The 16,674-nt window shown below is 37.2% G+C and overlaps 1 protein-coding gene across 19 annotated transcripts in view; it reads left to right on the top strand.

Annotated features, from left to right (window-relative positions):
* Positions 1-16,674, top strand: part of GTDC1 (glycosyltransferase like domain containing 1) — a 452,306-nt gene that overhangs the window by 111,586 nt on the left and 324,046 nt on the right. For 15 of the 19 annotated variants that reach the window (XR_009351825.1, XR_009351826.1, XR_009351828.1 and 12 more), the window contains 2 exons: positions 10,718-10,782; positions 14,096-14,299. Coding sequence is in view for 12 of the 19 variants with exons in the window: in XM_059166765.1 (XP_059022748.1) it covers positions 14,121-14,299 (179 nt within the window). In the remaining 7 variants the exon portion in view is untranslated. Of the gene's footprint in view, positions 1-10,717; positions 10,783-14,095; positions 14,300-16,674 lie in introns of those variants that run through there. The other 4 variants (XR_009351824.1, XR_009351823.1, XR_009351821.1 and 1 more) reach the window with 2 other exon arrangements.

Here is a 16,674-nt window from a genome sequence, read left to right as displayed (position 1 = left end):
CAGTAAAAAAGTTGGTTATCAAATCAATATTATTATATGGCTTTTAGTGTCATAAGAATTCCCTTTTGGAAACCTATAAAAACTCATTTTTTCTCACCATAAACTTTATCTGTCACTTTTCTATAAGGTCAGAGTACTAATGCTGGAGGTGATCTGCTCTGGGACAGAGAGTCAACAAAGTGGTCATAAAGTTAAAAAATGCCACATGGTGCTTTCCTGAGATTAGGATTTCTTTTACATATCAAGTTTGTGCTAATTTTAAAATATGGAATGTTATATGTTGTTAGGTGTATTCTTAGTGTTCCTTTAAAAATAGATGAAATGAAAAGCTTATCCCTAATTTTTGCAGTTACATATTTCATATTTTTGTTAGTACTTTTGGATTTTCTGGAGGCTAATTCTTAATTGTTTATGAATTTTTAATGGTAGGCTGTTTTCCTTCTAGGTTTGTAAGTTAAATTTTTCCAAATAGATGGCTTTAAAAATAAAATATGATCAAATTGTTGCCCTGGAAAACAATTCCAGAACTAATACTTTCTTATCACTTGTAATGTGTTTTATGGTTTCATGTTATTTAAATTCTAAAAAGTACTAGGTCCTGGAGGTTCCATTTAAAAATATATCTCTATGAAGTCTGAGTTGCTGTTGGGTTAATATTTATTGAGTATCCATTCACCTACCACATGTATATAAATATAGGAAAACTCTGAGTGATTAGGAAAGGAGACAGTCTTCAAAAATGGTGAGACTGTGTCTGTAGTGGTCAGCACTCCTTTAGCATGTGTAGCTCGTATGGGTGATTACATAAAACCGGGTTTCTGCTTTTTTAATATAGACGCTTTGGAGATTGAGTGTGAAACTGGAAGTTCTTTTCAAGTTTATTTGCCTTAATGAAATATTTTCCCTTATTTCAAGACCCGTATCTAATTATTGAAAGCACAAGTTAATTTTGACATCTTACTTGAACTTTAAGACTTTAAGTTTGCGCAATATTATGTTCCTATTCGGAGCTATCAGTACCAAAATAGCGTCTTAGTTACTTACCCACTCTGTCAAAGTGCAGCTCCAGATTCCTTATGGATAAATAAAGAGCTTGATCTGTTTAAAATTATTTAATAATTCAAGTACTTTTAAAAATTAACTGAGTATTGCTTTTATTTCATGCACTAGACAAGGAGTATTTGCAAAACCAAATTATAGCATTTGTGAGTAGGTATAGCCCCATTAGTTTAACCCTTGCTGATTAGTTTTTTAATAAGTTTCTTTATAGCAATAGTAGTTGGAATAATTTGAAAACTACTGGCAAGTTCCTGGAGGGGAGTAAGTCTTCAGTAATTGGGAAGTAGTTTGTTATTTCAAACAATTTGGCCTCCTTCCTAAAGTTAGGAAAAATTTATAGTTTCTTTTAATTGCAAGTTGAAACATCCAGTGCAGATAACTTGAAGAACAAAATGAAACCTGAGGAGAAAACCAAAATCACTCAAAGTTCTACCATAAATGATAATTTATGCCTACTTGTGTGCATGTGTGTTCTCTCTCACGTTTCTATATTCATATCATCATATATTTTTACATATTCATAGCATGCAATCATGCAAGGGTGGAAACATTTTTCCATGCCAGTAAATGTTCTTTTTATTATGGTTTTTGATCACTGATCATTTAATTATGAAATTCCTTTTCGTTGGATATTTTGGTTTCAATTTGGGGCAAAGACTGAAGTAAAAATTCTTGATAATTTCCATGGTTAAGCCGTAGAAGTGGTATTGTTGAAGCCAAAGACAGGCACAGTTTTCAAGCTTTTTGTATTGTATTCAGATGTGATAGGACATTTTAATACTTCAAAGCAAATCTAACCTTGTGCACTGGTAGAGTAAGTATCGGCCTTCAGGGCTTGAGAAGGGTCCCTTTAATTCACAAACTATTCTCATCCGTTCCTCAGAGGGCTGAAATTTTGCCATCACCTGTTGCTCCCTTGTAACATACAAGTACTCCTTGGAGAGGTAACATATTGTTGTGCCTGGCGGGCATGCACTGTGAACAATGTGCAGGAGTTTATCTGATATTTTCAATTTAGTTCTTACAAGTAAAGTTTGGAAGCAAGGATGGGGGAAAGGGACATTAGAACATTGAGCAAGAGGAATGATAAGGGGGACCAAGTATTTCCTTATTTCAATTCTTCTAAGATCTGTTGAGCAACTATTACATGGAATGCAAGATATTATGTACCTAGTTTTATGAGTATAAGTTATAATCTCTCTCTACAGTGATTCAGGCTGTTTGTTAACTGTGAATGCTAATTAATCCAGTAGAGAGACTTATGGTCCCAGATATGGTGCATATACATGCTGGATAGAGATGTAAGGGGGAATTAATTAACTCCTAAGCAACCTTACTCTGTTTGAACACACTGTTTGCAAAGTGTGAAATTACTTCCTTAAGAGATGATGAGGATGTAGAGTATAGCTTTGGGTAGTTTGCAAAGAATATTCTGTACTGTAAGGTCCCTGATTCATTAGACAAAATATTTATATCATTGGAATGTCTCCTTGAAAAACCAGCTGATAAAGAGATAATAGTGACAGACAAGGCCACTAAATAGATAAAAGCCATAGTGTTTGGTCCAATCAGGAAACTTTGAGCTATTGCTACTTATCTTTTATTCAGTGGAAACTTGTGTGTCAGATGATATGGGCAAGCCTGTGCTTCCTCTGTAGTAACTATGGAGAATAGTAGGCCTTCTAGAAATTGTACACTGTTGTCTGTGTATGCCTTTTCTTTACTCAAGAATCTCAATCGTAAATATCTTCAGGATTTAAAAATTCCAGTCTATTATTATCAGACTGACTCTTTTTCTTATAATAGTGGGTAGCTAATAATATGCCCCTTGTGATATTTAAAAATAGTGATACAGCTCTCATTACCATCTCTCTTAGCCCCAGATTTACCCAGCCCTGATCTAAACTGGGTTTCTGGGCTTTTGAAAACTTATCACTAATGATCTCTAGAATCTCTCCAGTTTTTCTAGTGTTGGCTTCTTAAGCCATCAGTAAATGTCTTAGACCATTGGCAGACAAAAGATCCTTAAAAAAAATATGTGGCAGCTAGAAAAAGACCTGCTGTAGCACATAAATGGAAGAAAATGTACTTTTAACCAATCCTACTTCTAATAAATAAATTTCTATAGTTAGGTGGAACTTGGAGATGAGAGAAGTACCATTAAACATTTTAGTTGATACCTCTTTAAGGCATGGTTTTATGGATTGGATCTTTAAGGGAATACTGGCTTTACCTCACATTATATAACCTCACATTATATATACCTCACATTATTATAACATTAATATAAATCTGTTACTGCAGGATGACTTCCATTCATATAAAGTGAATATTAAAATATTAAAGGTATCTAACATAGGTTCTTTTAGGGATATCTATTTCTAGCCCTTCAGTCCTCTGGACATTTCTCTTTCTTCTCCCCAGTATTTATCTGATATTCTTTTGCCTCCTGAGCTGTTAGGTGTTTGTTTTTCTTGAAAGTTGATTTCCCTCACTGATAAATAGATTGAGTTGTGAGTTTATGTCCTTTTCATTTTTCCCTGGAAATGAGTAAATCCAGAACTTTATACTTGGTGACATTTATTTCAACCCATCAAGGGAATGCCACCCATGTTTGCTTGGGTTGCAGTACTTCAAATAGGACGTTGAGAATGTTTGTGTGTTAGAGTCACCCTGCTATTTCTGTTTCAAAATTAACTGAAAATGTGACATGTGCCTCCCACTTGGAGAGGGAAACTTCTCAACAATTTTTTATTTAGTTAAGATGGATTAAGTTCTTAAAAGATGTTAGAGCGAGACTCGCTAACGCCAGTAGAGTTAAGAATCTGTTAGTCATTTTATTTTAATCTCATTTGGTGTGTATATTTATAATTATCTTGCATAATCCAAGTCTGAGTTAAAATTTGGCATAGAAGCCAATGTAGGGTAGCAAGATAATGTTTCGGACCAAGAAAAATATCCCAGTCTAATGATTAAACTGGTTGAATCCTTCCAGGTCACAGACTTGACTGTCATTGTGATGAGGGAGCAGGAGGCTGGCTGAGGACAAAGCAAAAGCTGGCGCCTTGCACCCCCCCCCCCCCTTCATCCGCTCCCCTCCATAGGTGTAGCATTCCTTAGGCACCCCTGACTGCCATAAAATGATAAATAGTTAACTTGCTAAGATCACAATCCTCACCGAACCTGACTTAGGTTCTGGGACTTCATCAATTGTGTTAAATATTCTTGTAGAGTCCGGAAAAGTCAGAGAAGATATTTGGCTGTGGCATGAAACTTGACTTGTAAACCCCTCAGTAGGGCCTTTAAAATAGGCAGGACTATTTTCCTTAGAATGAGGTGTGACATTTTGAATACAATAAGATGTGCATCAAGTTCTCTTTATGAGAGTTAAGTAGTAATTAGTGGTAGGAAGGGGTGATTATTTGCGGCTGATAATAATAAAGGTCTTAGATGAGTTCAAGAAATTGTCAAGGCCATTGCTAAAGAGTTTTATAGTTTATTGACTCAACAGAGTGTTGAACATTTTCTGTTTGCTAAGTACTAAGGAGGATACAGTGGTAAGTAAGCCGACCTGGTCACTGTCCTTTTGGAACTTAATATCGTAGAGGTTACAGATATTACATAGTCCCTCGTATAAATAAATCCTACAGATGGTAAGTACAAAGAAGTACTACAGATTGTTATATCAGGGAGACTCGGACTTTTGTTTGATGGCAACAGAAGTAAATTATGAGATAGACTGAGCATATCTTTGTGGCTGACCTCTTTGCCTCCTACTTCAAACCATTCTTGTCATATGAATCTTGGACATTGTGTTTCTCCCATCCTAGTCATTAAGGTCTCTTGCCCCATCAGAAAGGCATTAGTCTTGAGCTAGGGGGTGAAAGATAAGGGTTGTGGGGTCAGGGAAGGGATGATTATGCAGGACTCTGGAAGGAATTACAAGAGATTAGAACCAGAGTTGTGAGTTTTGTCACCCTAACTATAAGGTATTCTGTATAATGATAGAGTGTGGTTTATACCACTATGTCCTGGATTTATGAACTATTGGGAGTAATGATCAGATATAATAGGTGATACATTGTTCATCATCTTTTACTGACATTTATATTTCACATGTATATACTATATACTGCAGTATATGTCATTTACATATTAATAATTATTAAACATTGATATTTAATCCAAAAACTCTAAAGACTAGAAAATGGATGAACCTTTTACTTATTTCCTACCAGGTACCTGCAATGAAGTATAATGGGAAGATACATGACTGTAGGATCAAAGACCTGGGTTTAGGCCCTTGCTCTGTTACTTACTCTGTGATACTCAATATTCTCCACATCTTCCACTGTAAAAGAAAAGTGGTTGGTCAGTGTCTCCCACATACCTTCCACCTATGGATCTGTGAAACACCTGGGCTTTCCTGCTTTAGGTATCCCTATATGCATAGATCAGATAATCCTATTTTCTCCCACCAGACTGATTTGCAGCCCATTTCAGGAAGGTGGAAGCCTTGGAGAAATGCCATCTTGAGAAAGCAAATACATTATTCATCTTGTCAAACTTTTATAAAATGAATAATTGTTGGCAGAAAGTATTTAAAAATGTCTTTTTTTCTTCCCCATTAAATAAAAGTATAATTACTAAATGTGACATGGGATCTCCAGATTGATGGTGAGGGAATCGCTCCCATCCTACTTCCACTGCTAGTATTACACTAGCGTGCTGATAGATCAAGCAGATTAAAACACTGCAGGTGATTTTCAAAAGTCATGGAATCTCAGAGATACTCATTTTTTTAGGCCATGAAACTTGCTTTGGTCCAGAATGCCGTGCTTGTGGTATTTCTACCATTTCTTTTATCATTGTTCTTTCTCTTATATTAGGAGGTTAAGATAAACTTGCATCTACCCGGAAAAAATACATCTAAAAAGTCTCCTTTCTATGAAAGTAGGAAAAGAGAACCCATCTTTGAAAGAGAATATAATAAAATGTGTTTAGCTATACTAGCTGCTTGATGTAGTTTTGAACTCAGGAATAATGAGAAATCATTAGAAGCAGGTGGAGCGCTGCCTGACACTGGTTTGCTTGGGATCTATGGGCAGTGAAAGCAATGCTACTTTAAAGGCAGAATCAGGGGCGCCTGGGTGGCTCAGTGGGTTAAACCTCTGCCTTCAGCTCAGGTCATGATCTCAGGGGCCTGGGATGGAGCCCCGCGCTGGGCTCTCTGCCCAGCAGGGAGCCTGCTTCCTCCTCTCTCTCTGCCTACTTGTGATCTGTCAAGTAAATAAAATCTTTATTAAAAAAAAAAAAAAAAAAGCAGAATCAAGTTCCCGTTTCCCCCTGAATTTTAGTGCAGCTCTAGAGAAACTTAGTGATATTCACAATGTGCCAGATCCTGGGAAGCCCCCAGGAAAAGAACAGCATGTCCCCTGTCCTGCGGATTTCCAAAGGCCCAGAGGGAAGCGGGACCTGGAAAGAGAGTGAAACCAATACTGAGAGTGTACAGAGCAGAGGGGAAGTCCTGTTGAAGAGAAGTTTAGGGAGAGGCTTTATAGAATTGGTGATTCATGAGCAGAAATTTTAAGGAAAGTTCATGAGGTGAACGCAAAGAGGCTGACAGAAAAGAGACAAAGGTGTGGAATCACAGAAGGGTAACTTCTGTGTAAGCACTTGGTACCATAACAAGGCAGAGTCTAGCCGAGTGGGGGAAGAGAGATCACAGGGGAGAAGTACGGATGGCCGTGGCGAAGAGAAAGGAAGGGCCAAACAAGCGAGTTCTCAGCTGTCGTGTGTAGGGCATTGGACTTTATCCTTAGGTGGTGGAGACCTTGCAGATTTTTGAGCATCTCGCCTGATGATCACATTTGCATTTTGGAAGATTACTTGTGGCTGGATTATGGTGGATGGTGTGATGGGAATCAGATGGTGTGGCAGCATGGAGACCTAGTTTAAGAGGGTGATGCAATAGTTGGAATGAGTGATGAGATGATTTTCTGGTGTAAAATTTGATTCACAAATACAGTACCACATTTTAAAATGTCAGCAAATTGAAATGTTTTTAGTATTCAGTAGAACTAATTCATTGCTACTTTTATAGTTTGAAATTATTCATGAAATTAATAGCAATGAAAAGTTGAAAGAGGGTGAGTATTTTGTCAGTGAAATTAAACCAGTAAACTTCTCACAAAAAATTTCGTAGTTATAATTTCGCAATATAGTGGGGAATATAACTTCACAAAAATGTAAAGCAATGATTTGTAGTATGTACACATCTGTGGAAATTAAGCATATTTGAAAACAAGTGAATGATGTCATAGTGTTAGTGCGTATAAGTATTTGTTGAATTTGCATTTGACACAGTTATAACCAAGATTTTGTATTAATTCAAGTCATGGAGTAAGTGACTGATAGTTCTAAACAGAGAGTTAAATCCCAAGTTGAGAAAGATAGAAAATATTTGTTAGGGATAATTAAATAGCAATATATGCATATGAGATTGTAATTTTTAAAAGAGCTTTTATAAAAGATCATAAGAAATCATTGGAAAAGCACACTTGAAGATTGCTTTAAATTGTGTCACAAACAGGATGGCATACATGTCTTCTCACTAGACCTTGGTTTTGGTGCATAAATCCTTAGTTCTTCATTACCACAACAGGAAACTAAAGTCAGAACTAAAGAAATTAGAACACTCATAGCACTGTGGGGCAATAAAATATTGCAGTGCTACATCTCTTTTATTATGAACCCAAGATTTTTATTTTTAATGTTACTGTTTAAGTACACACAGTAGTACACAAGTTATCATAAATGTTAGGTTATATGTCCATAATCAAATAATGGAGTAATGATCAGTTTCCATTATGCATTATCTTTTTTTTTTTTTTTTTAAGGTTTTATTTATTTACCTGATGGAGAGTGAGCTAGAGAACAAAAGTTGGGGGAGAGGCGGAGGGAGAGAAAGAAGCAGACCCTCTGCTGAGCAGGGAGCCCAGTGAGGGCTCCATCCCAGGACTGGAGGATCATGACCTAAGCCAAAGGCAGATACTTAACTGACTGAGACACCCAGGCGCCCCCATTATGCATCATCTTTAATTCAAACTAATGTTCAGAAACCTGATTCATTCCTTAGTGTTCGCCAAACTTCCTTTAATTATGTAGAATACTGCCTGTGCCTATAGTTTTAGGATTGCAGGGTTTTTTACTCTGCATTTGATACCCGATTGTATTTTAGTACCTAGAAATTACATTGCGGTTAGGATGAATTTGCTACACCTGATTTTAATGAAAAGTTTTTAAAAAATAACTTTTTGTTAGGATCTGCTTATCTCTGTTTTCCCCACCTCCTGACCCCCATATGATACTTGATTATAGTGTGATACTTTGAGGATATTTATTTAGCAAAATGTATTTTTACTATATATTCACCCTTATTTACTATATATTCACCCTCGTTAGGGGAATTGACGGTGACATGTGTTTCAAAGTAGAAATTTTTTTATGCTTATTTTTTTACTGTTTAATGAGATTTCAGGTATATTTTAACAACTGGGGTTTCCCTGATGAATCATTAAAATAAGTGAGTGGGTTGGAAGGTAATGCTAACTTTTCTCAGTACTGCCCTGTTTTACCCTGCTGGGTTATTCATTGCTTTTAAAATAGAACCTGGTGTGTTGGAGTTGGTGGGTGGAGGTGCCGAAGGGAAGGGGTCAGTTAGAAAATACCAGGTAAACCTCTGATGACCTATTGGGAAGTCCTACTCAAATTTTATTTTCCCCAACTTAGAGCAGTTAGTGTTTAAGTTCACTGGTTTTGTTGTTGTCGTTGTTTTGTTTTGTTTGCTCTGCCAAACTTAACTTTTAAAATATTGTATATAGGCAAATAGAAAATATATTTTCAGCGATTGAAGGTTAAGGTATCAAGCCCTGTGTGGATTAGCCTGTGGAATCAATTTCTCATGTGTGTGGGATTAAAACCGTTAAAACCATCATCACTGAAACCATACCTTCCTACAGCTAATAGCAATAAGGTGTCTGTGGAATAAATTAATACAACAATTCCTCTGATTTAAAATTATTACCTGGTATTTGGTTGGAAAATTATTTGAATATTATAAGTAACTGAATTGACATCATATACGAGGACTAATTACAGGTTTCTAATGTGACTTAGGTTTAGTTTTTTAAAAAATTCACATGATCTATTTATACTTACCCCATCTTTTTCAATAAGTCAATGGCATATTGCAGATTTCCTTTATACTGTTTTTTAAAAAAAAACCTACAACAGCAGTTCTGTTAGAGGAGGTAGACCAAAATGTAGTTCACCTTGAAGATGGCTCAGGGAATAAAGAAATTAGGTCAAGCTTAAAATAAATGCAGGTACAGTGACGAAAAGTTTTAATAAAAATTTAAAAATATTCACAGCCTTGGTTTCAGGCTACTTGTGTTCTTGGTGATCTTATCAGTGCATTATTAGTTTTTAATTGAGATGACACTAATGGCACTTTTTCCATTTTGGTCAAAATGTTTATGTGAAATATTTTTGTGCTTTTTCCCTTTGTGTCCTCTTTTAATTGTAAATATAATGTTTTGGAAAGGCAGCCAGTTCTTAAATCATTTGACCTCTCGTGATCTTAAGTAGAATTTGAAGTGGTTTAAAATTCCTGTGTCATAGCTATCATTTTGACTCATTTATATTGCCAATTTAATGTTTAGCATTTAACCATGTATCATTAAATCATAGTATTGATAATGAATTAAACTTTCATAAAGCTTTAATAGTATAGTAGATTCTCATTCATTTGCTGTCACTGGGGAATAAAATATGCTGAAGAAAGGAGTTTTTTTTTTTAATTGAAGCTTACTGGGTTAAGCAGAAAAACTTAAAAGTTGATAAAATTTTATCTGACACACTTTGTATGCTCTTTCTGGGAGCAAGAATGGATTGGCCATTAACTTTTTTTTAACTTTTTTTTTAATGTCATAAAACATTAACATTCTAGTGTTCTGCAGAAGGACATGGGCTTTCTGATTAGTATTTGTTGCCTCTAATAAGAAGGTTTTTTGTTTTTTGTTTTTTTTTCTTTGAAATAAGTGCCACACCCCTCATTGATATACTTACTCAGTGATTACCCTAGGCATGCACTGAAGACCTTTGGCTAGGCTCACCTACCATCCATCTTCTGGCAAACACCTGGCCACAGCCTCGGGCTGTAAAGAAGACCTCTTCCTTGCTTAGAAGTAAGCATTCTCCGTGTTCAGAACTGCTGTTCAAGCGCTCACTCCCTAGCAGCCATTGATAGTGGTCCCTGATGTCTGTATTCACCCATGCTCCTGAGCATCTGTGGTGTCAAAGTGACCACCTGCCGTCTTCTGGGATTATTGCTAAAATGAGCAAACGGCACACTCCCTTTATCTTTTAGCAAATTTTAGCATAACAGCAAAAATCCTTTTTAACAAAGTGTTGTGTGTGTTTTTTTTTTTAACCTGATACTTGTTTGTTTCAAGCAGTGTTTTCTAAAAACCCAAGCACAATAAGAATATTTGCACTGTTCTTTAATGTGCTATAATGACATTTGGTTTGAATTTTATATTTAAAAATCAGCTTCCTCTCTTTTGCTTGCACCTAATGGGAATCATCTGTCTTCCAGGTTGTGCTTGAAGAAGACTATAGGGAAGAATCCATTTTCTTCTTGCCACAAAAGTTGCAATAGAAGTAAGTAGGGAAACTGCCAGGTTATGTCCGTCTCCACAAAACAAGCAGAACAAATTTCCATGAATCAAAGCCACTAAGTATAGTTTTCAGAGATGGTAGGACATAGTTACTCTCCCTAGGAAAATACCAAAAACGCAGGCACACCCATTGGCCACTAGAAAAATGCTCAAGTAAATGCTAGTTCAAACCTGTACATTTCACTCTTCTTACTGAGCTATTAAAGGGGTGGAAATCTACTATAGCTATAATCTTTTTTTCCCCTTTTCTATTTTTCGACCTCCCACATGCTTGGTGTTCAGTTCTGCTTACTGAATGTCTTGAATCTACAGCAGCACCTACACATACGGCCTCCACATTGGTTTATGGTTTGCAGATAACTCATGATTCAGATCCATAAGAAACATCTGTAAATACATGGCATGATATGTGCTCTAGATTAATCATTTAAAAGGGCAAAGGAATGAAGAATCAGAAAGCTTTTTTCCCCTTCTAATATTGGTGTTGCTTTTTTTGAGGTTATATGAATGAAATATTCTTTAGAGTGGTTTAGAGCACATCCTATCACTTCAGGAAATAGCTCAGGTCATTTTTACAACAACCTTTTAAGGATATATAAGGCATATACACCTTGTCATGATTAGATCAGAGGAAATAAACCAAGATAGAGACAACTGTGATGTGATCTTGTAAGCAAACTGTTAACTGCTTTTAGTCTGTCTTGAAACCTTTGATATAACTTTCAAAATTGCCTTATGTTGGTCTCTCAGTTGACTTTCTAAAAGTTTCCATTATTTGAAGGATTACAGGCTACCATTTTGTGAAACTGATCTTATTGAACCTTGTGTTTATTAGTGGTGGTCTTTAACTGACTTGAAAAAAGCCAAGCCAGTGCATAGCTAAGCCCCTAAGCTCACTTCTTTCCAGATACCTGTGAGGCTCTCAAATTCTTATTTGAAATGCAAACTGCTTATAAGGAATGGGTAAAACCCACCACACTTCCCACCAGTTCTTGGTTGAGAGGGGGCCGTGACTGAAAATTACTGATTTTAAAATGCAGGAGGATACAAATATATCCTTTTCCCTTATGTAAGGTGGTTTATACTGAAAATGGGAGGGCAAAATATCATACTACTGTGTTAGTTATTAGGCTTCAGTTTTATCTTCACAACACACCTCTGAGGTTAGTATTGTTACCCTCATTTTACAGAAGGCGAGACTCAAGTCCTACAAAGTTAGGTAACTTGTCCAAGATTACACAGCGAGGAAGTGACACTGCTGAGCCTCAGACTTCTATCTCCCTGACCCTAGAGTTCATGCCTTTCCCAGCTGAGGAACACTGCTTCTTGTTTTGTAGAGAAATGAAATATATACTTATATATATTTTTTTCTTTAAAAATGCTCATTGGAGGGGCGCCTCTGTGGCTCAGTGCGTTAAAGCCTCTGCCTTCGGCTCAGTTCGTGATCCCAGGGTCCTGGGATCGAGCCCTATATCGGGCTCTCTGCTCAGGGGGGAGGCTGCTTCCCTCCCTCTCTCTGCCTGCCTCACTGCCTACTTGTGATCTCTGTCAAATAAATAAATAAAATCTTAAAAAAACATAAAAATGCTCATTGGAAATTCAGACATCAAGAACTAAACTTTTTTCATTCCAGCCATATCTTTGAGAACCATTTGGAACTTTCTCCTTTGAAATGCAATTTAAATAGGCATTGGTTTGAACAAGGTGAAATGCAGTTTTACTAGTAAAAAGCATCATTGAGGGGCATCTGGGTGGCTCAGTTGGTCAAGTATCCAACTCTTGGTTTCAGCTTAGGTTATGATCTTAGGGTCATGAGATCGAGCCTCACATTGGGCTTTGCGCTCAGCATGAGTCTGCTTGAGATTGTCTACCTCTCCCTCTCCATCTGCTCCTACCCTGGCTTGCACTCTGTCTCTCTCTAAAATAAATAAAATCTTTTTTTAAAAAGCATCATTGAGTTGTTGATACTAATAATTTTGTGGAACAGCATTATTAAGAAGAACAATATGCTGTTTAATGAGGTATTTACTTGAGTCATAAAGGAAAATTCAGACATCTGGAATATTTTTTAAACAATGTAGTATTTATGTACAGAGTGATGTTTCTTCCTTCTTACAGGAAATAACGTGTAATTTGAAATGTATATGGATTTTTTTTACATTCACACATACATTTTTATTTCACTGAGCACATTAACAAAAGTCATATTATTAAACCAAAAAATTGCTTATATAGCTAACTCGCTGAGATGAAAAATTTACCATGTCTTTATTTTATTTTTTTTAAGACTTTATTTATTTATTTGAGAGAGAGAGAGTGAGAACATGAGAAGAGAGGAGGGGGAACTGGGTTGGGCAGAGGGAGAAGGGAGAAGCAGATTTCCTGCTGAGCAAGGAGCCCGATGAGGGACTCAATCCTAGGACCCTGAGATTATGACCTGAGCCAAAAGGAGTTGCCCCACCAACTGAGCCACCCAGCACCCTACCATGTCTTAAATAAAACATTACTTTATCTCTCTTAATGGGATTGTTGTTTAAAGAAAGGTTGTAGAAACCTTGCTGGCTCATAGGCATATAGCTTTATCCCCCTTTTTGGATTTTCCTTTGCAGGTGGGAAATTGGTGATAATGGGGAGGTGGTCAGAGTATGTGCAGTGTCTCAAGAAATTGTATCCTAAGATTTTTAACATTAGAGGTTTGAGATTTAAATATGAATGTGCTTTCTTTCTACATATGGAGTCTCTGGGGGCAGGGATAGCTGGTGAATTTAAAGATGAATGAATGTCACACTTAGGGAATCAGAGAATTCTAAACTGGATAGGGTCTTACAAACAAAGGGCTCTTGGAGTGGAAGTCTTAGGAGATAGTTCAGTGACTGTCTGAGAGTAGTAGAGCTCCAGGCCAAGCCACTCCCTGGTTACTGAGTCTGGGTCCCAGCCATTCCAGCCAGGAAGTGAATGATCACAGCAGGGGAGGGTTTTAAATTTCCTGGGGCTGGAGAAAAAAACCTGAGTCATTGTGGAAGTAATCTTAGGCAAGAAGAAAACAAATTCGAAAAATAAGCGTCCTTTATTTCCTCTTGTTAACACAAATGATGGAAAAATGCTGATTACAAAAATATAAACCCTAAGTGTTGGTACTTTAAAAAAAAAAGTGGGATGTAGCATATTTTTAAAAAATTAAGCGTCTGTAAATTATTTGCTTTCTGAGTGTAATATTTTAAGTTATTTTAGAAAGTCTTGATGCACACACATATATATACAAATGTTGGAAAAATATTGTTTTGCTTATAATTTAGAATCTGCGAAGGCTTGAAAGGGCCCATGAGTCTTCTCATCATTGAGGCGTTCTATGGAGGGTCCCATAAACAGCTGGTGGATCTGCTCCAAGAAGAGTTGGAAGACTGTGTCCTTTATACCCTGCCTGCAAAGAAATGGCATTGGAGAGCACGGACGTCGGCTTTATACTTCTCCCAGAACGTTCCCGTCAGTGAGCAGTACAGGTAATTGGAGCTCGGGCTGCACCTGCAGCCTGTTTTTACTGTACGTGTTGCTTCTGTTGGCATCTATGAGATTTTCGCCAGCCGTGGCATTGGTCAGTATGGCTACAATAGACTCAGCAGAGCAGGAGAGTTCATTTACACTCTGAGGACAGCTGGCTGGTAGAACAGTGGTCCCTTTAGAACCTAAAAGCCTTCTCTCATCTGTCTTGTGATGGTATCACATGCATGTGTGTGGGTGTGGATGACATTTTTGGCCTCAGAGGAGAGTTGATTTGGGGCACGTTTTTTGTTGGTGTTGTTCCATAACCTCCAGTGTCTCTTGTAGTGAGTGTGCTGTTTTTGGTTAATTTATTGTGTCTGCTCTGCACCAGGAGCTAAGGCTGAAAAGGCAGATGTGACCACGGTTTGTGCCCTTAAAGCTTTAAAGACTATTGAGGTAGAGATGGACTTGCAGGTGCAAAGTGAGCGTGAAAAATGGAAGAATTAATTTTGACTGTGACAAAGTGGAGGTGGCTTTCTAGAGCTGGTCAACCTTTGTTTAGTCTTCAGGGATGAATAGATTTGGGGCACATAGGAGTCAGTTCTGAATTCTAATCAGTTAGGAAGTGGGAACTAGGGGTACCCAGTAGAGATTCTTTTGGGACTAGAAAGATGAATGAGAAATAGTGATGACGTTCGATGGGGAACAAGTAGAGTACTGAACATCCTGATCTTTTTATTCTCTGTTGGTATAAACCGTCTTGTGTCTCCTGCTTGGTAAACTGTGGGAGGTTATCCTCCAGTGTCATAAAGATCTTCTCTTCTTTCCATTCTGGGGCCCTTCCGTGTAGAACGGCATTGGTGTAAGCAGCACTATTAATAATGGATAGGGAAGACAGATTGTTGGAGACAGGGCACGTTGTGGGCTGCCGTGCTCACCATGCCTTCAGCAGTTGCATCTATCTGTTGCTGCTTGTAAGGTGGAACAGTCACAAGGGAGACAGTAGCTTGGGATTTAAATGTAGGTTACTGTTCTTCAGAGTAATAAGGGGGATTCAGAGAATAGCCCATTTCATGTATGAAAACCATGCATCATGTCTGAACATTCGGATGATCAGGTGGAATAGCAGTGAGCACTCGGGTCACTTTGCTTGGGATTATAAAGGTAAAATTCTGTTTGGGGGCATATTAAGAATTTATTTTTCTAATCAAAAGTGTATTTTCCCTTCCATAATTTAATGTTTTATATTCTGATATCACTAAGTGAATATGGTTGATGGATAGTATTAGAAATTTCAATGAGTATATCAATATAAAAGTTCTAAGGGCAATGATAAGACTGTTGCTATGTTATAATATGACTGTTTATAGTTGCTTTCACAACTCTTTTAATTGTGTATCATGGCACCAAATGTATTGTCTTACTTAGGGTCAAGTGATCCCGTTGACTCTATGACATGTTTTCATTTAACGTTATTTGATATAATGCATTTCTACAATGATTTGAACATTGAAACGAGCCGTTTCTCTATCTGCTGTTAGATTTCATTTTGATAAGGCAGTTTTTCAGCATGAAATTGTTGTGTCACAAACGTATGTGTGTGGAGAGCATGTGTGCAAACCCTCCTGTGCAATGGCTTCTCCACTGCTCGTGAGGCCCAAAGCAATGAGGATCAACATCACAGCGTTTGCTGAAGCAGTCTTCCTGGGGAGGTGGATTGCTGTAAGATTGTGCTGTAAAGGTTTACTCTCTGATAGTCACAACCTACAAGGCCCAGCAGTGGTATGTAAGATCTTTCAAGGTCGGTCATCTAAGCTGTGCAGATTAAGCTAATCAGACTTCACTAAAAGATATACCTCACCAGTTGAACCAGAGTTATATTTGACCAGTGATAACTTATCTACTCTTTTGTAATACTTTTGGAAAAGTAGCAACAGCTTGAAAACGTACAGAGTTAAAAAAATATGCTCACTCAACCCCACATTGAAGTGTAAGAAAAGTCTTTTGCTATACCAGATAAATCTGACCTCCGTGGAGACTTCTAAAGATATGAGGAGTTTTTGCCTCTTAGATAGTTAACTCTCTTTGTACACTTGGGAGATGAAATCATCACAATTCAGAAAGCAGCAGTATTACATACAATGCAAAATTACTCGGAATAGGTAGGGACTGTGTCTGATGAAAGAGACCATGAACATAGGTAAACACATTATTTTTCTCAGCTTCTGTACATACAGTCATTATTGTCTTGAGCTTCTTATGCAGAAAATATTTTATTACTAACAGAATAAATGCTTCAGCCTAATTACTCAGTCCGATTCTGCTTTATTTTGGTAGCTAGAAGAATACATCATGGGTCACATTTGGAGCTATTTAATTTTATCATAGATTACAA

This window comes from Mustela lutreola, chromosome 3 (assembly GCF_030435805.1).
Source record: "Mustela lutreola isolate mMusLut2 chromosome 3, mMusLut2.pri, whole genome shotgun sequence".
NCBI lineage: Eukaryota > Metazoa > Chordata > Mammalia > Carnivora > Mustelidae > Mustela > Mustela lutreola.
Note: the sequence above shows the minus strand (reverse complement) of the source record. Positions and strands in the feature narration are given on the sequence as shown.